The sequence below is a fragment of the Coturnix japonica genome, chromosome 38 (genome assembly GCF_054131305.1).
Source record: "Coturnix japonica strain WE chromosome 38, WE-NBRP24, whole genome shotgun sequence".
Lineage (NCBI taxonomy): Eukaryota > Metazoa > Chordata > Aves > Galliformes > Phasianidae > Coturnix > Coturnix japonica.
Window position 1 is genome coordinate 3,540,379 of NC_140700.1, and position 23,789 is coordinate 3,564,167.

At 49.3% G+C, this 23,789-nt stretch overlaps 4 protein-coding genes across 6 annotated transcripts in view; 2 read left to right on the forward strand and 2 right to left on the reverse strand.

The window, feature by feature from the left end:
- LOC146754799 (uncharacterized) overlaps positions 1 to 1,946 on the forward strand; it is a 37,392-nt gene extending 35,446 nt beyond the window's left edge. Inside the window, exon 4 of the mRNA XM_085527137.1 lies at positions 10 to 1,946. Within this exon, the coding sequence (XP_085383263.1) occupies positions 10 to 153 (144 nt within the window). The 3' untranslated portion in view covers positions 154 to 1,946. The remainder of the gene's footprint in view (positions 1 to 9) is intronic.
- On the reverse strand, positions 1,069 to 7,279 carry AVPR1B (arginine vasopressin receptor 1B). The gene is made up of 2 exons (XM_015885292.3): positions 6,029 to 7,279; positions 1,069 to 5,810 (listed from the first exon to the last, which is right to left on the reverse strand). The coding sequence occupies exons 1-2, from the start codon at positions 7,005 to 7,007 to the stop codon at positions 5,512 to 5,514; spliced, it is 1,278 nt and encodes a 425-aa protein (XP_015740778.2). The 5' UTR covers positions 7,008 to 7,279; the 3' UTR covers positions 1,069 to 5,511.
- RHEX (regulator of hemoglobinization and erythroid cell expansion) lies at positions 1,299 to 22,943 on the forward strand. 2 transcript variants are annotated; one of them, XM_032449278.2, is made up of 6 exons: positions 1,299 to 1,548; positions 2,972 to 3,028; positions 3,298 to 3,386; positions 3,689 to 3,799; positions 4,172 to 4,233; positions 4,351 to 4,891. In XM_032449278.2, the coding sequence occupies exons 2-6, from the start codon at positions 2,979 to 2,981 to the stop codon at positions 4,558 to 4,560; spliced, it is 522 nt and encodes a 173-aa protein (XP_032305169.2). In that variant the 5' UTR covers positions 1,299 to 1,548; positions 2,972 to 2,978; the 3' UTR covers positions 4,561 to 4,891. The 2 variants fall into 2 exon arrangements, with proteins under 2 accessions (XP_032305169.2, XP_085383264.1); XM_085527138.1 differs by lacking the exon at positions 1,299 to 1,548 and adding an exon at positions 22,035 to 22,943 and having other exon boundaries at positions 2,732 to 3,028; positions 4,351 to 4,593.
- FAM72A (family with sequence similarity 72 member A) lies at positions 19,165 to 23,632 on the reverse strand. Of its 2 annotated transcripts, XM_015885368.3 has the most exons (4): positions 23,425 to 23,632; positions 22,785 to 22,862; positions 21,585 to 21,709; positions 19,165 to 20,680 (listed from the first exon to the last, which is right to left on the reverse strand). In XM_015885368.3, exons 1-4 carry the CDS (start codon positions 23,574 to 23,576, stop codon positions 20,586 to 20,588), a joined length of 450 nt encoding a protein of 149 aa, XP_015740854.1. In that variant the 5' UTR covers positions 23,577 to 23,632; the 3' UTR covers positions 19,165 to 20,585. The 2 variants fall into 2 exon arrangements, with proteins under 2 accessions (XP_015740854.1, XP_085383265.1); XM_085527139.1 differs by lacking the exon at positions 21,585 to 21,709.
- Between the last annotated feature and the right edge of the window lie 157 nt (positions 23,633 to 23,789).

Consider the following 23,789-nt stretch of genomic DNA (forward strand, 5'->3'; position numbering starts at 1 on the left):
TACCAACAGGTACACCCTCGCCCCGCGCTATCAGCGATAACGCCCCTCTCCGTGTCAACACTGGGCTTTGGCTGTGGCAATGAATCACTGGGCACCTCTCGGTCAGGTCAGAACATTGGGTTGATGGGGAGGACGAGGGGCTGGGCCACGTAGGGCTGTATGTGGGGTTGTATATGGGGCTGTATATGGGGCTGTATGGGCACCCCCAGCGTTTTTATCATCCCCATTGCAGGTTTTCCCACTAGGGCTGCAGGAAGGGGACATTGAGATGGTGCTGAGTTGCCTCTAAAAGCTAAAGAGTTCATTAGCCTTGATGAGCTGCTCAGGAATCTGCAGCTTTGCTTTTTGTCATCACAGGCTTTGGGAAGAAGGTGCTTTGCATTAGGAACAGTTACACGTTGCCTTACAGCCACTGATGGGCTCTTCCTCTGTGGTTTCTAATACTGGACAGCCATCTCTCTTTAAGCCTCTGAGAATGCAAATAAAGGATGCTAATGAACAAACACAGCTCCTATCTGCTGCTGGGGCTTTGTCTCCCTCTGGTTGTTCCCCATGTCTGCGGCCCTGCAGTGACTGATGATGGATGCCACAAGGAGAGGTGTGAGCAGTGCTCATGTTATTAACAGCGTTTCTACCCTCAGTGCGGCGCTAATCAATTTCCCATTTATCATGGTTAGACTGTTTTATTTAATCTTATTTAATTAATGGCAAAGAGACCAACACTGAGGGGGTCCATAAATGCATGGCAGCCGCCTGGAATGCAATATAGTGGGATGGATGGAGCAGGGATGCAGTGTGGATGGGAAGCAACCTCCCCTCGTCTCCCTTTATGGCACTTGACTCATTACAAGAAATCTGCTCTCAAGCTAAAAATAGGTTATCTGCATTCTTTTTTTTTTCTTCTTATTTCCTTTACTTCAGCCACTTCCACTATTAGCAATGAGCGTTTTACATCATACTCGAGCATCACCTTCTGAAAAGCCTTTTTCCTCTGGTTATCAAACCCATCTCCCACCTGCTAATCTGTTTGCGTGTCACATAAAGAGTCAAACCCTGTAACAGCAGCACTGAGAAAAAAAATAGATGTTTTTATTTCAGCAATGAGAAACAACCCAACTCCAGCTAAATATTTACCCACAGCAGCTGATGGGTGATGGCTGAGACCCAATGGCATCACCCAACAGCACCCAACAGAGCATTTATCGCTCCATACCCAGAGCTGCTCTGAGTGCCCTCCTTGCAGTGAGCCAACGTTGGCTCACGGGATCTGTGGTTGTAGATTTCTCAGCCCAGGGTCCACCCAACAGCAGAGAAACACCTCAGGATATTTAAATGAGAGCGTGTGAGCGTCATGGAACCTGGTGCCATCACCTCTGGGGGCAAAGCAAGACCGCATCCGGCACACAGACAGTGAGCACTGCTGCACCAACTGCAGGCAAACCCCCACCAAAAATGCTCCAGAAACATCCTTGACATCTGCAGAACATCCCACCCATCTGCTCTGTGCACCAGGAGGAGGACGGAGGAACGGAGGTTTCTGCATCCCAGGTAACATCCAATGGGTTCCCAACGTGCCGTGCTCGGTGTGGCGGCTGGGAAACACAGGGCTGTGCTGTGCTCTGTGCTGTGCTGAGATCTAAGGCTAAAACTGAGTGCCAAGGTCAGGCTGGAATAGATTTGAAGTCATTTGGGGCATCGCCGTGTGTTTGCTTACCTCTAGACTGAGCGTAGACATCTTGCTTTTGCAGCTCAACCAGCCAAGCGCTCTACAGACCTTAAGTGCAATGGGGCATCTTGTTATAGATGGGGTTAATACACCAGGGGTGGGCAGGAGGGGGCTCACAGCCCCTGATACACCAAAGAAGATGTACTGCAGTGTTGAGCCCTTATCTGCAAAATAGTTATTTCAAGGCGCATCTGTGCGTAATCTCTTCCATCTCAGTGCACCCCAGCAAAGAAGCTGCTTGCCGCTGGTGTTTGGGTTTGGGTCCTGCTTTGCCGTTTCCTTCTGAGCAGCTCAATTCTCAGATTGCTATCTGCTGCTGCAGCATCTCCTGCACCAAAATAGGAAACGAGCCGCTCAAACGACGGCCATTCGAGGAGGATATTTGGGGACAGCTCATATCAATAAGGAAGGGGGAAAAAAACCTTGGCGAGACATGGACTCCTAGCTCAGCAGGTACCCAAGGGTTGGGTAAGTGGGATGGTGCAGAGGAACGATGACATTCTGATGCTTCTTTACTCTTGGAAATACATGGTTGGGATTTTGGCCCATGGGATGGATGGCGCCTTGGCTCTACCAACCTGCATTTATCATTCATATCGTTACGGCTCCTTTAATCACTGTCTCTAAGCTTTAGATGAAGATATCTCTGCATGAAAACCAAGTGAGCTTTTCTTCCCACTGAGCACTCATGCAATGAACGCTTTTGGTTGCCATCCTTCATTATAAACCCTCTAGAAGTACGGCCAAAAATCCCAAGCCAAGGGGTCCGTTCAGGCATTATCTGACGTGCTATTATCTGATAGCGCTTTAAGCCCTATCAGCTTCAGCAGGATTGAGGCTCTCACCTACAATGAAAGCCGAGGAGCTTCAAGCACAGTTAAAGGGAAGTGTGCTCCTCCATTTGCAATGGGATTTGAGCAAATGATTTCCTGCAGCACTTGGAAAATCCTCTCCCAGGTGCCCGGCGGGTGGCACTGAAGCACCGAGCACAGCTTTGCCTTTTGGTTACTTTCTTCTATGATTTATTTTTGTCTCCAGATGAGACTTAGGGAGTATTATTTTTGTGGATTGAAGAAATGTGAAAGAGGATTAAAGCAAGGAGGATACATTGCAGCTGGCGGTGATGGGGCTGTTATCAGCCCTGAAGCTCCGTGCTGGGAGCAGATAGAGCTGAGGGGATAAGAGCAGGGGGAAGCTGAGCTTGGGGGTGTTTGGGGCTGCCCATCTCTCTCTGTCTGTCCCCAGGAACCTCATGGACGTTGCTGGCACCGCTCTGACGGCGGAGATGGAGCACTGTGAGTGGTGAGTGCTGCACGACCCCATGGCACTGCTGGGCTGAAGCTTAGTGGGAACCATCTGCATCACCATCGCTTGGGGTTTTGCAAATCCCTTTTTGGGTTGGGACCCCAGAATGAAGGGTGAGGAGCGTGGGGTGTTAAGAATGAAAAGCAAAAGCAAAACCTCTGCCGGCAGATCTTGGGTTGAACAGGCTTTGAGGCCGTGTCAGTCCAAAGCGGTGCCAAAAGATGTAAAGTAATTCCAATATTTCTTTCTCCTTTTCTCCCATTCAGGTGGGTGCCCGTCGCCAGCTCAGCTGTGTCCCTGCTGCTCTGCGCTCTGCTCCTGCTGGTGCTTTACATCATGCTCAGCAAGAAAATAGGTAACGCACCGCTCCTCCATCAGCCCTCATGGAGTCTGACATCACAGACACCAGGGAAAGCACTTCATCAGCTCCGCAATTGAACTGACAGATATTTGCTCACTCCAATACAAGATAATAATTGCTGCTGTGATATGGCCAGCACCGAGCTGGCTTTGGGGAGCAGAGGTGGGGATGAGATGTGCAGGAAGCTGCAGAACCAGGCAGAGCAAGCACCCAAATGGCACTGGGGGGATGTGGGGGGGGGTTGCAGTGGGAATGGGGCTGCAGCAAAGGGCTGAGCCCATGTCCCCCTATTGCAGACAGGCACAGCTGCAGCGCTCAGGTGAGCAGCTGTCCTGCAGCAGCACAGCCCCATCAGATGCTCAGCTCTACAGCTGGAGGAGAAGGGATGCAACAACCAGAATGTACGGGTAAGTGGGATCCTGCAGCATGGCCATGCATTGCTTTGTGCTTTGTGCTTTGTGTTTTGTGCTTTGTGCAGTGCTTACACAGCGCTGCCCTTTGCAGCTCCTCCAGGTGCTGATGCAGGAGGTCTGCAGCCATGTTATGATGCCTGCAGCAGCATTCAGGGCTTCTCCTGCTCTCTGTGGGCAGGGGGATGGATGGGGTGGGATCACACTGTGCCTTCTGCATTTGCACTTTATATGAGCATTATGGGCTGAGAGCATTCCCACCTGTGTGCCATTGCTAACAATGGGGAGCATAGAGGCGGCCCCTTCTGCTCTCCCTGTTCTCTAAGTGCTTTTTCTCCCCATTTCTGGGATACATGTCCTGTTTTGAAGGGAGCAGTGAGACGTCTTCAGAGACCTCGGAGGACTCGGACAGCAGCTCCCTGCACCCACAGGTACAGAGCTGAGCTCCTACCAAAAGCAATCACAGCTGCTATAGCCATGGCAGCACTATGGTTGGGGGTACCATGGTACGGTGTGTCCAACCCAGTGCTGTGCCTGCTCCCCTCTAGGAAAGGAAAACCTCAAAGGATGATCTCAACTACACATCCGTGCTGTTCTCTGGGAAGGGCCACAGGTCTGGTTCATATAGGAACTATGAGAACATGAAGGTCGGTGCTGATTATGTCAATGTGGACCCGAAAAAGAAGAAAGCAGATTTCTGGGCCTGCTCCAGCCCCGTGGCGTCCAAACCCATCGAGTACACAGAGGTGAAGCTGTGACACTCCCTGGGGTCCCACGGCAGCTGTGCCCAGGTCAGTGCTGGCACAGGGATGCTGCCATTCCCTGTGATGGTGCAGCTCCCCAAGGGATCTCTTGGGGTTGGAGGCTGTGGGTGTGGGGTGATGTGGGGCTGCCCTACACCTCCCTGTGGGGAAACGCTCCTTCTCAGACTGCCATGAGCTCTGCATGTGTGTGTGAAAGCAAATGCTCCCCCAGTGGGATGTGGGTCAGAGACCAAAACACCCCTCCATTAAGCTGCCATCTCCTATGAATCGTGCTTCCTTTGCTGATTGCTGTCATAAAAACCTTTTAAATACACTCTATCCACCATCTTCACCCTTCCTGCCCCCACACTGAGCCCTCCTCCCTGCGCCCCATTATCCTTTGGTGCTAAACCCCATCAGGGCCCCGTTGCCTGGCACAGGGGTGGGCACTGTGGGCATTGCCTCTCTCAGCTGCTGGAGAGCAATGCAACATAATGCAATGCTGCAGAGAGCAATGCAACGTAATGCAATGCAGTGCAGCAGTCGTGTGCCCTGCAGCTCTGGAACACATGCATAACCACAGGGCAAGGGGAAGCTATTTGCAATGGCTGCTCCACCAGCAAAGCCATGAGGCTGGGAGAAGGGTAATGTGGCTGCAAGGAGCTCTCGAGCAGATGTGGCTGCAATGCCTCCTGCTGTGCTCACACTGCTTTGCTGGCAGCTGTTAAACACCCAGAGCTCTCATTAAAGGGTCTCTCGTAAAAGATGTGCTGATGCAGCATCCCCCAGCGGATGCCTGGGTAGCGCATGGAGGGGAGCAGAGCGGTGCTGGGATACACTAATACACACAGCAGGAACAAAACCCAAGAGGGATGGGGATACATGCTGGGTTAAGCACTCAGTGCTACCAGAAGGGGAGACAGTTCTTCATTGCTATTACCCACAATGTCACAGCAGCATCACAGCCTACAGCGTGCCCGATTCTGTCACCACCTCCTCCTCCGGGGGGCTGAGGTCTGTGCCACTGCCCCTGTGCATTGGGATGGCAGCATTGAGGCTGTGGATGAGGATGGTGGTCCTCCTGCTGCATAGGCTGCCAGCTGAGCCCTGCCTGCGTGGTGCTGATGGGGGGCAGCCCCACAGGGCTAAGCAACGTGCCACGTCCTGCAGTGGGCGCCCGCTGAAGAACATGTAGATGCAGGGGTTGCAGCAGCTGCTCAGGCTGGCCAGCAGCATGGTGATGGTGAAGGCGGCATCAGCGGACTCTGGGGAAGCAAAAGGGGAAGGTATAAACCTCCAATGGAGTGGGGTCAGGGTGCGGCATGCAGGGATTTGGGGGCTCCCTACAGCTGCTGGCCAGAAGTGATTGGTTTTCAATGGGTTCGGTGGCTAAAAGCAAAAGGTTGGCTCTGCAGAGATGCCAAAAAGAAAACCCCAAACACCCAAGGAAATACACAAAGGGCTCATCCCCAGCACTACTCACCCTCGTCAGGAGCATCCTCATCCCACACCGACCACATCTGCATGCTGAAGAAGGGAGCCCAGCAGGCAACGTAGGCCACCACGATGACAAACGTCATCTTCACCGTGCGGATCTTAGCGCGGGAGATGGTGCGCACGCTGCTGACACGTGAGGGCTGCCCAGAGGGGCACTGTGAGCCCTTCTGACTGCAGCACGGGGCGCTGGGGGAGGCTGCAAGGAGCCCTCCCGATGTGGGGATGCAGCTCTGAGTTTTGCCTTTGAGGTTCTTGCAGATCTCCCTGCAGATGAGGCTGTAGCAGGCGGTGAGGATGCCGACGGGCAACAAGAAGATGCACAGCGTGGTCCAGGTGATGTAGGCACGGGCACCCCATGGGTAACCAAAGTCGGCCCAACAATCCAGCACCCCTGAGCCTGGCTTCACCTCCCTCAAGGAGAATATGAAGAGCTGGGGTGTGCTGAGCAGGCAGCTGAGCAGCCACGCAGCCCCAACCATGGCACAGGGCTGGCGGCTGGGCTGGCGCAGGGCACGCAGCGGGTGGCACACGGCTACATAGCGATCCAGAGTCATGGCCATCAGCATGTAGGTGGAGGCGAACATGCTGAGCACCTGCAGGTACTTCACAGCCCTGCAAAGCAAATCCGGCCCTACAAAACGATACGTCACCTCCCAGAGCATCTGAGGCAGCACCTGGAAGAGAGCAACACCCAGATCGCTGAGCGCCAGGTGCAGCACAAAGAGATGCATGCGGCTCAGCTTCCTCCCGGGGCGGCACACGACCAGCAGCACGGCCAGGTTGCCCGTGGTGGCCACCAGCAGGATGGCTGCCAGCACCCCAACCTCTGCCTTGGCCAGCTGCTCGTCCCGGCCCTGCAGCAGGGTCTGGTTGGGGGTCCCTGCTGGGGGCTGGGAGCTCTGCAGCTCTGTGCTGTGCGTGGTCTGGGTGCTGTGAGAGCTGTTCCAGCCCCATTCTGGCTCCATCCCACTCCTCTGTCCCTGTGCACCCACTTGGGTTTCCTTTAGTGGTGCAGCAGTCCCGGCTCAGCCTTTGATCTTGGCAGCACTGAGCACTCCTAAATCCTTATATCTCCCTGCACGGCTCATCTTGCAATCCACCTCTGTCTCTCAATTGAAAGAGAGCTCTTCTTTGTCGCTTCCTTTTAGTGCAGTGACAGCAACAGAGCCTTCATCCCTTTGGCCTTTTCCCTCCAGGAGCAGACAGGACACCAAAGAACCCAGCACACAGAGTCCCTACAGTGAGCACTGCGGGCAGGGATTTATACTGGGATCCCCCCCCCCCCTCGCTGCCTCCAGCTGCTGCGTTGCTGCAATCAGGGCTGTGATCCCAGGCTCTATGGGGAGCTGTGCTGTCCCCCCCTGCAGCCCCTTTTCATTGAACTCCACCAATATATATTCTATATACTCGTGCCATTGTTCCGCACTTGTTTTGCAACCCTGAAGCTTTGGTTTTCCCCCTCCCAGCTGTTGATTTACGCCAAGAAGAAACAAGAGATATGCATCTGTTTGTGGAGCTATTGCTTTTCAGGGGGGAAATAGAGTAGCAAACAAAAGGAGTGCACTGGGAGAGGCTTCTTCCCAGCAGCTCCCTGCCCCACATTGATCGGGGTGCGCACGGCTCTGCCCCACTGGGTGTGATATCACCATTCAGGTGCCCGTAAGAGGCGATTATTTGCTGAGTAAAGATTTGCAGATCGCCTCCAATAACCATAAATGAGCACAGTTTGAGTCTAATTAAAAGACATTCATCCTTAGAAGAGACCCTACGGGGTAGAAGCTACCTATCATAAGAAAGAGCCTCTGTGTGTTGGTGACAGGAGGTGTTTCGGGGTGGAAAGCAATTTGCTGCGGTGGTGATCAGGCAGCTGCTTTGCTGGGAGATTAATGGAGGTCAATGCAAAAAGAAACCCAACAAGAAAACAGCCCGTGAGTCAATAAAAAGCAAAGCTGAAGGCAGAGCTGGAAGGGCTGATCCTGCATAAAGCAGCACTTTTTAAGGCCACACTCAGCTCTCGCTGCCACCAGTTGGATTTGGAGCAGCTCCTTCTGTGCTGGGGCTGCTGCTTTGGATCTGTGTGTTCAGCAGCAGCGAGAATCCTCCTGCAAAGGCACTTAGGGGAAAGTGGAGCTCATCCACAGAAGATAGATGTGTATTTTCTATAGGGAAAGATGGTCATGGAAAGGAAACTTCTCGAGCAAAAGGACTGGAAAATAAACTGGAAGCACAGGCTGAGCAGGGATGCACAGTGCATGGCATCAACCTGCAGTGCATGGCAGCAACCTGCAGTGCATGGCAGCAACCTGCAGTGCATGGCATCAACCTGCAGTGCATGGCAGCAACCTGCAGTGCATGGCAGCAACCTGCAGTGCATGGCAGCAACCTGCAATGCGTGACCTCCTGGTTGACCTGAGGTCCTGTTCACGCTCCTGTTGCCACTCACTATCATCAGCTGCGAGCTCAGAATTGAGCAGCTCAGGACTTACCCCCACAGAGCTGTGCAGGAGCCTTGGGGCTGAGGGCTGAGCAATACACAGCTGTGCCCCCCACTGACCACCCCCAGCTGCAGCCACTTGTGGCCATTCCCCAACCATCAGCCTTTAGGAGCAGAGCTTAAAGCAGGGTGGGCTGACACTGTTCTTTTGAGGGTGGTTTGCTTCTAAGCAAAGGAAGGAAGCACAGGGGGTCATGGGGAGCTCTATTGCTCTGCTGGGTGCTGCTGCACCGCTCTGCATTTCCTCATTCCTCCTGGGTGTGACACTGAGATACCGGACCGTGAAACTCAATTTGTAAGTCCTTAATGTTGCATTTGTCAAGGTAGAACCGTGTTACAGAGTCAATTTTTGGCAGCTGGTAGCATCAATATGACGTGAAACGGAGCATGCAAAAAATACCCTGTGTTTCTGCACCCTATGGCACAGAGGGGGGTGTTTAACAGTGATTCAAGCTCTTGGCTCTGTACCTGGTTCCTTTGTTTTGTGGGCAGTTAATTAATAGGAGGGAAAATAATGAACGAATGGAGGTTGTTGGCTCGGGTTGAAGCGCTGCCTTGGCTCAATTCTCAAAACAAATATTTTCCTTGTGGTATGTGATGGAGTTAATCTCGTGTTGCTGACAGCACAAAGCACGCTCAGGCTGTCTTTTGTCTTTAGTATTTAAAGGCTAAAATGCCTTTTATAGTTCAGGTCAGGAGGGGTAGATCTGCTCATGTCAATGCTCTAAGGTCGGGTGTTGCAGTGGGTTGGGGTGGCTGCCTGGGGTAGGAAGGAGATCAGCTCCTCTAAAGCCATCTGGCCTCTAAGATTAGGCCCCATGTTTTCCTTCCACCCCTGAAGATTCCCCTGCTGAGGGTTCCCACCCCTATGTGTTTACAACCCCAGCTTGGCTGTGCCATTGACTGCAGCCTGGGCTGCAAACTGAAAACGTGACATCATTGCTTCTAGTTCCTCATGATGTTTGTGAAGAGCTTGCAGAGAAGTGCCCACGTGGTTCTCCCCTTATCGAGGCACCAAATGTCTCCGTGCTGTAGTCATCGAGGAGATGTGATTGCACCCATTGAGGGCAGGGCTGGGATCGGGCACAGCCCAGCTCTGTGGGCACACAGTGACAGCCCTGTGCTCCCCTGACCCTGAGCAGACCCAGCTCAACACCTTCCTGCCATCACCCTGCAGACCAGACCAGCATCAGCTGTGGCCCCAGGGAGCTGCTGTGATTTGAAAGCGATTACAAGCCAGATGTGCCCATCAGCTTCTCCTCCTCCCCCTGTTCCCTCTTTCAGAGCTGTTTTGCCCTTTAATTAAAACCCGTGGTGTTGCTTCGTATTGGAGAGCATCAATAAATATGCTGAACAGGTCGCAATGGAAAGCTGTGCTCTGGGGTCAGGGCTGGGTTTGGTGCCCATCTGCAGAGCAGCAATGGGGAAGCACAGAAGGATGGGAGGGATAAAGTGCATCACATTGGAATCCTTCCCTTGAATATATTTGGTTTTTACTTAACTTATAAAGCAAAGATTGAGGGGTGACCCTGCAGTGGTGGATTGCATGGAGAGGGGATAGGAAAGGTTTCCATTGAATGAGATGAATGTAGCCCTGGGGCTATGGCAGCTGATAACTCCATTATTATTTGTTCTTTCTGCTTGTTCTGCTGTACTTTCTAATTGGACACACACACACACACGTGTGTGGAAGCAGTTAAGTACAGACAAATGCCAGAGGGCAAACTGAAGCCGTGCACCTTCAATCTGATCTGTGCATGTGATTTTGAAGCCCTGCAGCCTGTAGGGTTGGGAGGTATTTCTTTCCATGAGAAACTCTGCTAGCAAACCTGCATCCATGGGATGAACAACTCCAGCACCTGCAGTGGGTGATGGGATGGAGCTCTGATGCAGATAAAGGAGAGTGGAGGCTTTAGGATGTTTAATTCAGTGTAAGAAGCTGACTGAGACTCTGCTGTTTTCCCTCCCCTCCCAGTGTCAGCACTGCTGTCATTGGGAGCCCATTGCCTCCCAGGTGAGAAGCATCAATCAGGATGATGAAAGCAGAGGAGCAGCTGCTTTGGGACGTGTATTAGGAGATGATGAATGACAGGAAGGATGTCTGCAGTGATCCGTGCTCTCCCCACTAAAGCAAAGTTCAAGGCTTTATGATTAAAGGCTGCTCTTCCCTGCTTGATAATCAGGCCCAGGTTATACCCAGATACAGGGGAAATTGGTTTGGGGGTTATGTATTGCTTCCATGAGACAATGTCTTATTAAAGTGACTGCTATTGAGGACAACGTGTTTCCTTCCATTAAAATAGGTGATGCTGGGTATTTCTCACCTGCCTCACTATCACTGCTTTTGCTATTATTACTGTTAGGTGGCCAACTATAGGCCTCAAAGAGGTTGCAAGCAAGGACTTGGCTGCTAGAAGCCCTATGGGATGTGCTGCTCAGCACCTGAGCAACGTGCTTTCCTCTCCTGCTGTCATTTTGTGCTTGTAAGATGGAGAAGAGGACAAAAATAAGCCCAATTACGGCTCACTCTGGTGGTTTCACCAGTAGTTTAGCTCAGCAGATCTGAAGTGCCAGTGGCATTTCTACTTTCTGCCTGCACAATATGTGCATGTCTTATGTCCCCCCTCCCCATTTAAGTGTGTGAAAATCTCCTAGGAAACACAGCCCTAATGATCTGCCTCCTCCCTGTGCTGTGCTTCCTGCACATGAAGCAGAAAGCTGCTCTCTAAATAGGCTGCCTGCTTCTCCCAATGGAACGGCAGTGGGCAGAGGGTGGGGTGGTGCTGATGGAGTTGTGGCATTGGGTTGATGGCTTCGTTTGCTGGCTTCCTGGTGGTGGTCCCAGTTCTTGAGGTGCACTGTGTGTTGCTGTGCTCTGAGCATTCCCATTGCTGCAGGATCTGGAAGGAGGCGTGAAGGCAAAATGCAGCACAGAAGACGCTGAGAGATTATTGTCTATTCCTGGATGTGATTCTCCCTGTTCAGCTTCACCCTTTGGCAATGGGTGGGATTGGGGTTACCACCCCATGCTGAGGGCTCACCCCTGTCTTCTCAAGGCTGTGGTGCTGCTGTCCCCAAACCACAACTTGTTTGGGAGCAAACAGCAGCTGGTGAGAGCTGGCACAACACAAACCAGCCCTTCCCTTTGTCCTTTGCTTGGGATAAAGCCAAGCCAACCTGCTCCCTTTCTCCGGGTCCTCCAGCAGATTGGAGCCCTGGGCAGGCACTTAATGCTGCTTAATCCCCTCCCGACGTGGGATGTGTACAAGGGGAAGGTGATAAAGCACACGGCTGCACACAGTGTTCTGCCTGATGGTCAGGTCATTGCAGGTTGCTGCCCAGAGCTCAACCTGTGATTCCTTTTGGGATCTCATGAAGAACAGACAGAAATTGGTATTTTCAGCCTGTGAGGTTGGAAAATTATCCATCTATTCTTGAAGGGCTTCTTGCTTGCTAGGGGAAATGGCATTTGTAGGCTGCTGGTGGGGAAACCACGGGCTGAAATCAATGCATGTTCTTTTCAGGGGCCTCTATGTTATCTTGCTGTCTCACTGAGCTGCTGTTGTCTGGAAAATGAACCGCATTAAGATGCAGGTCAGGCTGCAAGGGGTGATTTCTTTCTCCTTAAGGCTTCTGTATGGGTATGGCAACATGGTGTGTATTGTAACAGAGGCAGATTTCCATCTGTTCTGCCCCATCTTCAGAGGAGCTCACACAGCAGAGCTCTGACCATCACCTGCAATAGGGCTGAGTGTGAGTGATGTGCTCCACACCTATAAGAGCAAGGAATAAATCCAAGCATCCTTAGCCTTGCCAAGGAGCACCAGAGATGACTTTCCATGCAGTGCTGTGGGACTTCGAGGCTGAACCATGCAGACCTGGTTCCATTCATAACCATTGGGTGCATTGGGTTCCATCCTGAGGCTTAGCAATGTGTTTCACCTGTCGCATGGAGGTGACAGCAAGTACAGCCTCGGTGAGGGGATGGATTTACAGCTAAGTGTTGGATGCAGGTGAAATGTGGCAATCACTGCTCACCTCTTGGTAATGAGCTGAGGTTGGAACCCTCACAGTCCGAGGTCTCCTGGGTAGGTTAATTTAATGGTGAGATTTAAAGAATAATTAAATGAATTTCTCCCTCCCCGAAAGCTAATTGGGAAAGGGATTACTGGGAGGAAATTGGAGATGCAATGGAAAGGTTCCCCTTCCCTTATGTGACCCATTCCTGCTGCCTGGGCAGGTGCTCAGCCAGGTGCTGCTTTCTCTCTTAGGAGATCTGAGCATAACAGAATCCACTATGCTGCACTCAGGGTGGATGCTGTGCTGCCATCAGCACCGCTCACATCCACCCCACTCTAAAGACCCCATTTGGGATGCAAGGGAATGAAGCATTGCTTGGGAACTTGCAGAGGTCCCCAGAGCCCTGAGCAGCCCCATTCAGTTAATATCCCAACTTCTGACAGCCAATATCCACTGTCCTGCCCCACGACTAATTAATTTTATACATGAGTGGATTTAACACCATCATTTAGCTCCGTCTGCTAGAAGAGGCTTTGAAGTACAAACTGATTATGCAGGGAGCAAGCTGGGAGCTGGTTAATCAGCTCCACCAAAGTGTGTGTGCTGCTGGGAGGCCACGTTAGATGAAACATAAAGGTTTTTATTGTTGTTTAGCCTCAGATTTCAGCTTGAAGATGAGGAGGGTTTGTCACCAGAGGGAAGAACACGGTGACAGCACCGGGAAGCATTTAAAGGTGTTCATGTGCAGGGTCTGGCTCTGCTGCTCTGAGAGCTCTGTTCATTCATCACCTCGTTTGTTGGGCTTTGCTTTGCTGCAGGCTGGCTGCGTGTTGATGGAGGAGATCAAATGGAAGCAGCTGAACCAGCCTGCCTGTGTGGCTATCACTGCTTGTGTGGGTATCACTGCTTGGTTGTTCCTAAATCCTGCTGCTCACATCTCCCTCTAAAGGCATCCTCTCTGGGTGGGCCCTCAGTAGCCACGTCCTTTTGTCTTAATCACCTTGAACAATAGGCGAGGAGGTTATTTAATCGATCGCCTTTTACATCGGCTGTTTGTTTCTTGCTTTTGTTACTTATCAGATCCGGCTCAGAGAGAGCACTTTAAATAGCAGATTGAGAGGCTGGGGCATCACCAAGGGGCACAGCCGTCCTTCCCGATGTGGCACTGTCCTCTAGTGGAAAAGGGGCTGCGCCTGGAGGTCTATGGGCACGTTTAAGAAGAGGCGCATCACTGAGAGCGCACACAGCTCCGTGCGTTCTGCATTGCAGCCACCCGGCCGTGCTTGGGATCTGCTGTGTTCTCCAGGAAGGTGAGAGAGAAGCTCTCCATCCCTCCTAACTCAGATCCGCAGGGCAGCTTTCAGCATCCCGTACCGCAGCCCCGGGGCGGATCCCAACAGCGCTGCTCTTCCACGCTCCACAAGGTGGTGCCATGGTGCCGGCTCCGGTGCGCTCTGCGTCCGGGCGGTGCCGGGCGGAGTTCCCTATGGGGGGTGTGGGGTTGGGGGGCTGGAGTGGGGGGGGAAGGCGTTTAAGGGGCGCTGTGAGCTTCAGCGAGCGGTGCTGGAGGTCGGGGGTTGGGCAGCAATGAGATGCTGGGGGAGGCTTTGTGCATCTGCTGGGAAGGCTGCGGTGCGATGGAGCCACGCGAGTGACAGCGCGCTGCGAGTGGAAGGGATGTGAAATGAGGCTGAAACGGGTTGATCGCTTCGCTTCCCGGCAGGGAAAAAAAAGCCTTTCCAGTTCTGTTGGTGCCCTGGAGGTATTTCTGGTTTCCACCACAAGTGACGGAGGAATTACCCCTCGGTCTGCTGCTCTCTTGCTGACGTGGCTGAGCTCGGATGTCAGATGCTGGAAATGGTTTTTGCAGTCTCTGGAAGTGCTGGGCTGGAGGAGGGGGCTGAGCTGCAGATTGTTCCCATGTTAGCATGGCAGGGACAAGTTCAAGGCCTGCTGGTACTGCGCTTCCAGCTGCTGTGCCATTCATTCCCATCTCTTTCAGGCTTTGATGTGAGGATTGTAGTTGCCAAAACGTGGCTCTAATAGCCACAGAGGTGCTTCCCTGTCCATGCTCACACAGGGGTTGCTGGCTATCACTAGCATGTGGCCAAACCATGTTTAAGGTCTTATTTAAGAAGCTGTATGTTGCTCAAGTTGCTTTGTGATGCTCCTTTCCTCCTCTCCTGGGGCTGCATGTAAGGCTGTGTCAGGGCAGATGCTGGCTCTGTGCTCACTCAGCTGAGCTGCTCCCAGACTGCGGCTGGGTCAGTGCATGACATGCCCAGCAAAGTATGTCTGTGCCACTGGAGGTCGGCAGTTCTGGATGAGGGCGAGCTGCTGCCATTGCTTTTGCACTTGTTAATTCCTGGCCAAGTCCTTTAGAAATGAGACAGAGATCTTTGCCCCCCAAACTCCTGTGACATTCTTTTGGTTACATGTAAGCAGTAAAGAATTCTGGAACCGGTTGGGAAATGTTCACCATCTATCAGAGGGCTGGGACTGCTTTGTTTTTGCACATGTGAAACGTCTGCATCTTTCTCCTATGTCTGACAGCAGAGTTAACGCTGATGCTCCAACCTGGCTGGTTTTCCATAAGCTACTATTATTCCTACCATGGTTCTATCTATGTGGTTCTTTTCCTGTTCAGAATAAGGCAGTTTTGTCTTGCACGCTTCAAGATCTGACTATACAAGGAGGGATATGGTGCAGACACTGCCCTGATGCCTGCATTAACCACACCCTCACAATGGCAGATTGATTTCTGTCTTTTCACCTCCCTTTGAAGCTCCTGATCTGGCTTTGGGCTCCTGGAGGGCGTAACAATAAGGAATGAGAACCTAAGGAACGTTTCTTTTGGGTTTAATAGCAGCATTTCTTCCCTTTGCTTCATGCCTTAGGAGTGACTCCAGGCTTGGCCCCACATCTTGCAAAACCCATTTGGCATTCTTAGGAGAGCTGATGTTTTTTGGCGAGTTGGAGCTTCTGATAAATGTTGTTGGCACATCTGATTTATTGTCTGCCTCTGTTCCCAAGGAGACCACATATGGAGCAGTCTGAGATAAGCAGCTTATAACCCAAAGGTGGTTGCCTTAAAATATCAGCGTCCCTTCCTCTGTTTCTATTGATAGCGAGCTCTCACTGTTTCCCTGCTATCTTTATTTCACTCTGTTATCAGAGAATGAAATGCTTAGCGCTGTGCTGAGGAACCTCTCTGTCTTTAGATTTGGCTCAAGTTATACGTTCAGTTGGATTTTCCTGTTATGGCTCTGAATGCGGATCCATTGAATATAATGGCAGCCTGTGGGCTGAATCCAAGCAGCAAACGGCTTCTTATGGCATCCTCTGTGAGTTCCCAGCTCTGCTCCCTTCTTGTGGCTGAGTCAGCAAATGGAAGATGAGTTTCCCGATTTCTCACTTCTTATTTCTCCTATTGCCTCCATGCTGTGGTATCAGAGCTTGTGTTGGTGTTGAGCCCTTCCCAGTGCCCATCTCCCAGCCATCATGGGGCTGGTTGCTGCCTCTTTGTCCCTGGGCCTTTTGCAGTCCAAGTTTGGTTTCAAAGAGCAGATGAGGACAGTGAGAATCTGTGAGGGAGAGGTGAAGGAAATGACAAAGAGAGAAAGAATTCATTTCTAGCAGAGAAATGTTCAGCCCGTAATTAACATGGGTTCTCCATGCTTGTATGTGCATGCATGCAGCCAAGCAGAGCTGCCTTTGATCTCAGCAAGGCTCAGGAGAGCAGGGCTGTGAAATCAGACTTATTAGGGACAGAGCATGGGGATAACTGCAATGCTTTCCTTGGAGGGCTGGAAAACAGCAGGGTTGGGTTCACTCAGCACCTCCCATGGCCTGTAGAAGAGATGCAATGGAGCTGAATACAGCAGCAAAGCGCTGAGAGGGGAAGCAATGCTGCACCTGTAATAAATGCAGATCAAGTTTTCTTCATCAGTCCTGCTTTGCACCAATTTCTACCTACTTTGATGTGCAGATGAGAGTGCTGTGGTGCAAATATCCCTCATGTGCCATTAGCTGGATGCATCAAGCAGTCAGCATCGCAGTGACATCAGAACCGAAGCACTGGGGATGCTATTTGCCTTATATCTGACCAGCTTTGTTTCTTGTTATATTCTTTTTTCCCCCTCAGTGCTGTCCAAAACGTGAGCCTTGCTTTCTAATGAGAAATCAATAGGGTGCAGACTCACTTTGTTAAGCTTGTGTCACGCATGCACGATGACAAGGCTCTGCAGGCAGCAAAGCAGCTGAAGTGTCCCTCTGGCTGTTAACTGCCTAGAAAACAACAGTGCTTTCTTAAAGCATAACACAGTTGATATTTCTGAGTGAGAGGGGATTTTGGGTGGTGCATCAGCAGCTTGGAGGTCATTTCATAATGTTGGAGACCAGCATCCTGCTTTTCTCTTTTGTTATTCTTATAGTGCATAAACTGCAGAGCACGTCTCTTAATTCGATGTATTCTGAAGCCATGCAGGTTTGGAAGAACCTGTTTTGTATGCAGGCTTTTGATGCCTGTTTGGCTAAAGGGAAGGTTCACTTTGTGTGATAGAGCAAGAGGAAAGCTTAATAATGCAGCAGGGCTGTGGGAATGTTGGTGTAGAGGCAGCTTCTTGCTTGAAGTACGAGGTGACTGAGCACTGGAAGAGCTGAATCTGTTCATAGACTTGCAAATGCACATTGGAATAGGAAGAAGTGATCTATAGCTGCAGGAATGGGCCCAGCTCAGCTCTCTGTTGCAGCCTCAGAGCTCAGAGACTCCTCTGCAGTTCTGGCTTTATCTCTGATGGAGCCAGTTGTGCTGTTCCCATCCCTTGGCTGTTTTGTTTACAGTGCAGGTTCTTGGAGCCTACACGTTGCTATGCTTGGGCAGATTCTTGCACAATAAGCACCCATAGCTGTTATACTCTACAAGCCTGTAGACACTCCCTTAATCCAAATAATAGTATACAAAGGCTGTTTACTTGGGATATGTGCTGTTCCTTGGGGTATGCTTTCAGAAACCACGCAGGTTGCAAACGTAATAAGCTCCGTGACAGTAACCTCTCAAGACAAAGTAATTAGATGGTTTATAATGAACGAGCATTTTACCCAGCTTAAATTAACGCCAGCTCTTGAATGGCAGAGAGAAGAGCTGGGATGGCTCAGCCATTCCTGCCTCCTGTCATACCCAGTGAATGTAAAGCTCAGTCCCAGGAGAGGTGGCCCATCTTCATCTGGTTTGAAGAAGATGAACTACATTCCAGGCTACAAAGAGAGCGCCTCACATGTGGAGTCTCCCTCAATAATCAACGTGTTGGTTCATATTGATAGAGATCACGCTGGATTTCATTACAGGATGATGCTGACCGTGGTCTTTGCAGTGTGCTGTCGTCCCCTTGTCAGCTGCTTTGAATCTTGGAGTTGGCTGCAGTTCAGTGGCAAAGAAATTCTTTACTGTTTGTCATTGGAAAGCACTTTGGGGTGAATGGTGTTATATAAATGGGAGATTATGATTAGGCATTAATCTGTACTGGGATAATGAGGAATATTTAAATGTGCTTTTTCATCTAGCAATCTTCACTTAACAGGAAGAGGAATCAATCGATTTATCACTGTCTTGCTATGACATTCTCTTACCCCTCCAGCTGGAACAGCAGAAAATGCTTGACCACAGAGGGCAGCGTGATTGAGCAGAGCCCTGTGATCCAGATTGAAGCTATTTATCCTCAGTGGCTTTGGGAATTCGACTTTCAAATGATTTCATCCAAACAAGTCTGATATACCCCAAGCCTACCAGTCAGTGTTACACAACCTCGGGGGGATGCTGGTGCTGTGTGTGACAGCTGAGAGCCCAGTGGCAGAGGTCAGGCTATGGGCATTGATTTCAGCTAAGTGGTCAGTGGCAGGAGGCTGTGCAAGGCTGGTGGTAGCACTGACTTTGAGTCTAAAATTGAAGGTTCTTTGCCTGTTTAATCTCTATTGAATGCAACCAGATCTGATTAGAGACATTAACGTTCTTAGAGTTAATGAGGAGAAAGGCCTGCTTTGCGTTAGATGCATCTATCAACCTGGAAGGGAACTCCAAGTGAGTCTTGGAACCTTAACCCAAAACATCAGGGCCCCATAAAGAGGCAGTGCTGGCTTTACCACAAGCTGCTTAGTCAGGTCTATTTTAACTTCAGAGAGAAAGCTGCTCCAGATAGGGCTGGTAGGTTTGGTAACATTCCTGACAGCTGGAGCAATAGATGATGCTTGTTTACTTTTCATATACTACAAACAATTTATTATTATTATTTTTTTTTTAGGATAAAGATAGAACTTACTTAAGAGTTGGCTCATCTCTTATTTCAAGCTGATGCCTGGTAGAGATGAACTAGCACCAACAGGCCTGGGTAATTATAGTAGTTCATAGTAGATCTTCCAGTTCTGTGTGCATGAGAGCAGATAAGAGAGCAAAATCAGAGTTAGTGACTTGCTGTGAAGTCCTCTATGGGTAGAGAGTGAGAACAGCTCTACAGTCACCTCTGCCACTGACACAGAATTGCTTCATGGTTGTGCGGATGAGGTTGAAAGTGGCAAATATGGAGCTCACAACAAAGCAGAGTTCTATTCTGGGATCTTTTTTGAGCTATTTATTATTTTGAACCATTGTTTTCATCGCCTAATTGATGTCATTGCACATCCAGGCTCATTACAGCCTGTAGAACACACAATCCAAGCATTTTATTTCATGTGCAAACACAACACAGGAAATCCAAACGAGGCATACAGACATCCATGGGCACACCAATATATACACATCAATATACATTTATACAACGCAGAAGAGGTAGCACCATTAATTAAGGAATACGTATGATGCAGTAAAGACATGAGACAAGTCAGATCTGCCTTCATTGTACCTCTTCAAAGCATCAAGAGAGGTTATGGAATGATTTATTCAGCATCAACCAGAGATTAAAAATGTAGTCAGGTCTCTTATGTGACTGTAACTTGAATTTTCCAGAGGTGATCCTTCAGGTAATGGGACAGTGGTTAATTAATAAATAGCTTTGATGAACTTTAAATCCATTCATTCTTAGAGGAATGAAGGTGATTGTATGCTTCAGGATAAAGCTAGGCACAAACCTCGAATATTTCACTTGATTGGTTTTCCCAACCTTGAAACAGACTAAATTCTGTCTTAGAGGAATGACTAAAATAAAGAAAAAACACAGAATTGGATGGATTTCAATGGTGATCTTAACCAAAGTTCTGCTGTAGTCCTGAAGTCACATTAAATGATAACAAATATCAGTATATAGGTTTAGCTGGCAGGTGTATGGGGAAAAGAAACTGAAACCTCTCAACTTAATTCCTGCAAAAACGTGATCCTAAAAGTACTCAAAGATGAAGGCTAGAGAACTCAGTAAGGCAGCTCCCCAGTCATCATTCAGGAGCTTTCCTGCATGTCTTAGATGTCCAGAGAGCAAGCTGCTAAAAGCAAGAGATCATAGAGCCAAAGCTACAACACTTGGAGACGTTCGTTTGGCTGCTCTTGAATGCTCTGGGCAAAGGATGGTCTGTGTGGCTTCACAAGCAAAGCTCCTTCAGAGCATTTTCCATCAACCAAACCAAGTATTTTTCAAGACTTTTAAGCTGTATTTCCAGCGAGTGAAAGAGCTCCCTGTTAATACTGTTATAGAAAAGAAGAAAAATACTGTCAAAGACATGTGTTAATTGTGGAGATTTAAGTGTAAAAGGAAAACAGACCAGGAACTCAGTGTAAATGCACCTGCTGTCTGTATGTCCAGGTGTTAGAGATGCAGATCTCATCAAGCCGTGTCTCTGGTCAGAATGATGCATACACACCAGGCAGATGTAAGAGATGAAGGAAGGCTACAGTAAAAGATGACAACTTCCCTTTTTAGGGTTGCCCTCCAGATTTCTTTGCTTCCTCTATTGTTGAAGCTCTGATGGGCCAGCAGGAAGAAGAGTCCAAAACAAACAGCAGCGCAATGTATCTAGGGGAAATACTGTGGTGTATCTGAGATAAATGTTATCTGATATACTCCTCCTCGGAGATGCATGACGTGTCTTCATCTGCGTTTTCCTCCAAATCTGGCAAGTTGCCCCATAGCAACACATTCACACCTGGTGGAAAAGAAGGTAAGACAAACGAGGAAGAAAACAGAAAAGGTATTTTTGGCTTGTGACCTCGTTTTCAGGTTGCTGTAGTGTCTAATTTCAGAGAGAATAACTACTTTTACTGCTGTACAACCTGGTAAATCATATTCATGTTAAACAGATCAAGACTATCCTTACTTTCCTTCCAAAGTGATCTTAAGTGTTGTTTACAGCACAGTTCAAAGAATTAAGCCTCTGTATACCGATGTATTCAGGTAGCTATTGATAGTCCCTTCATGGCTGATTTATTTTTAAACGCATTGATTTGAAGCACGGGTGATGCTGAAAGGTTTAGACAATAAGTTACTCTCATGTGCGAGGCAGAGAAATGATTTGTCAGAATGCTATGCACTCCTGAGGACTCAAGGCAAATTATGCTAGACACTTGGCATCCAAACAAGATCGAGCTGAATAAAGCAGTGAGCACGAGCTGTAATTTCAGCTTGAGCTAATGGGGACTCAGTTCTATAGGGTCAAAGTGACAACATGACTCACCCAAAAAAGAGTGCCCATTGGACAGCTGCCTGATAGCACAGTAAAGCCATACATACTGTTATAAATAGCAGCCAGTGGCCACGTTGCTTCTGCTCGTTATAACACTGCCTCAGAAAATCCTGACTTCTTGTCTTTGAGAACAGGAGGTTAAGTTTCCTGATGAAGGCTAATTTCTTCTAGAAACATTAACTTACCAAATAACTACCCCTACCTCCTCCAAAGTAGCTCGCTAGATTAGCAATACAGTAACACTTGCTGTATGCCTCCATATGTTATATGTTCTCCATATGCTTTAACTACATTGAGATGTCTCATTAGAAAGTGGATTTGGAATTCAGGATTTCAGGGAAGAGAAGGAAACATATGTGTTCCTTACCAGAAGAGTCTAGTCTGTTGGTGCCAAAGACTGCTTGGCTATAGAACATCCAGAAGTGACCATTATTACAGGACAGCAGGCAAGGTTTGCAGGGAGAAATCACATGATAACCCACTATGTTACCACTGGAAAGACAAGTGAAATAGTGAGAGACGCAAATGCCTGATGGAAAGGTAATGCTTTTTAGTTTATCTAACTCAAATTAGTGTTCTATAGCCAGGGAACAAGACAGCCATGCGATGTGATAAAGTTAAGGGAACGTAATTAAGCAAGCATCAAAAATATTTAGGGAACATCTGCCAGAAGTTATGGGATATCAAAGTTTTACATCTTTGGCACAGAGAACCATTTAGTAACACATAAATTGTGTAATCCAGAGCAGTAATCTGGAGTAGTTTGCATACCAATGGGACTGTATCACTAATAATTGTATTGTTTTTTTTCCTGTAGACCAGTGGCTCCATTGGAATCAAATCCATCGTGTGCATATAGTCCCTCTACAGCGAAACGATGTGTATGAGAGAGTATCAGGAGTAGGAGTATTGAGACTGAGAACAGCGATGCCTTATCTGGTTGGAGCTTAATGATAGGTTTTCTGCTTTCTCTGTCACGTACAGTGAGATATTTCTGTCATGAGAAGACAAAATTTGACCATAACCCACTCCTACCCTTTAAATGGGAACAAGGTAAAAGTCACAGTCATGAAGCAGGGAGGATTCTCTCAACTCCACGAGAAACGTGTTAGGGTTGTTTTTTAATCTTAAATATCACGCATTAGTAAAGAGGATAAAAGAACTCCAAGAACTTTAGTGACAGCATCTTCCATCTGCTAGCAACAACTAGATCTGCCAAGAGGATGTTCTATTAATTAGAATGAATAACCACTTCTTACTGCGGCCTTATTCACACAATTATCTCAGTGTCGAAGCAGACGTTTAATCAAGCAGGTGGCACACAAGCCTTCCCATACACTCAGACTACTGACAAGGTTGTCACATTTCCACTTGGGACTTGGGGCAGAAATAGACTGGCAGCCAAGCCTAGAAGCAGTGGGCTGAGTTCCTATCAGGCAGCATTAAATCTGAAATGGAGCATGCAATCTGTTCCAAAGCTGAAGGAACCGCAGTGTGAAGGCTGAGCAGCACTGGGGCTCTGCATGCACCATGGGTGGGTGCTGCTGGCTCTGAATGACATCCTTACCACTTCAAACATGCGATGTTCTTCAGTTTGCACTTGCAGATCTCAGTGAAGTAACAGCTGCCGATGAAGTCGATGGTGCTGGGTGGGAAGAATGGACAAGTTTAGCTACGGTTCTGCATCCAGCAGCAAGGATTCAATAATACAAACGTTAAATCCCAACAGAGCCGTGTTAGTGTCAGTTTTACGCACCTCTTCATTCATTTCAAGCTCTCCCAGGAGGAAACTGGGTCTGTTTCTTATCAGATAGGGGTGATGCTCCCAAGGGAATAAAGACCCACATGATGCCCCTATTGGGTTTGCAATGGAGAACACATAAAGTCCTCCCACACCACCAGCACCCACAGATAGGGCCCTACAGCCTCATGGCCCAGCTCCCAGCAGCTTAAAGCCTTGGGTAAAGCAGGCCTTGGATCTCATATCTCCTTTTAACCCCCTACTTTTCTTATTAACATCGTTTTTCAATCTTATTTCCTTAGCATTCAAATGCAGTTATGGGAAAGCAGCACAGCCAGCCCTTAAGCCTTGTTGTTCCAGGAACAGGTTGGTTGTGTTTGCAGGTTATCACAGCTCACTTTATGTCCCAATATCGCTCCCTATTGGGTCTGAGGCCTAATTCGGGCCTACCCGACTCGGTTCTTACCCCGAAGGTGGGATGTCTGTGGAGAAAAGGTCGGTGTCGGTGTCAGCCAGCAGCACGGCCTTCATCCCCCGTGAGCTCAGCACCTGCTGGCAGTAGCGGCAGCACAACACGGTCACGTTCCGATCCGCGAACGTGCAGCCATTGCCCGACATTACGAGCGGCCGCCTGTGGTACGGCTGCACCCGTAACGGTCGCGCTTCTTCCTGTCAGTTTGAAATCCCAACCTCAGTCAGCTATTGGTCGTAGCAAGACACGCCCCCTATTCTGATTGGTGGAGAGAAAAGGCGGGGTGATCTCTTTCCTGCTCGGTATTGGAGGAGATGGGTGGCACCACCCCTACCGGCAGGACATTGGTGGAGGGGTAC

Coding starts and splice junctions, on each gene's coding strand:
- RHEX (XM_032449278.2), top strand. CDS start 2,979: ATGGACGTTGCTGGCACCGCTCTGACGGCGGAGATGGAGCACTGTGAG. Junction 3,029..3,297: donor GAGATGGAGCACTGTGAGTG/GTGAGTGCTGCA, acceptor TCTCCCATTCAG/GTGGGTGCCCGTCGCCAGCT. Junction 4,234..4,350: donor GCAGCTCCCTGCACCCACAG/GTACAGAGCTGA, acceptor GCTCCCCTCTAG/GAAAGGAAAACCTCAAAGGA.
- AVPR1B (XM_015885292.3), bottom strand. CDS start 7,007: ATGGAGCCAGAATGGGGCTGGAACAGCTCTCACAGCACCCAGACCACG. Junction 5,811..6,028: donor TGAGGATGCTCCTGACGAGG/GTGAGTAGTGCT, acceptor TTGCTTCCCCAG/AGTCCGCTGATGCCGCCTTC.
- FAM72A (XM_015885368.3), bottom strand. CDS start 23,576: ATGTCGGGCAATGGCTGCACGTTCGCGGATCGGAACGTGACCGTGTTG. Junction 22,863..23,424: donor ACAGACATCCCACCTTCGGG/GTAAGAACCGAG, acceptor CTTCCCACCCAG/CACCATCGACTTCATCGGCA. Junction 20,681..21,584: donor CAACAGACTAGACTCTTCTG/GTAAGGAACACA, acceptor CTTTTCCACCAG/GTGTGAATGTGTTGCTATGG.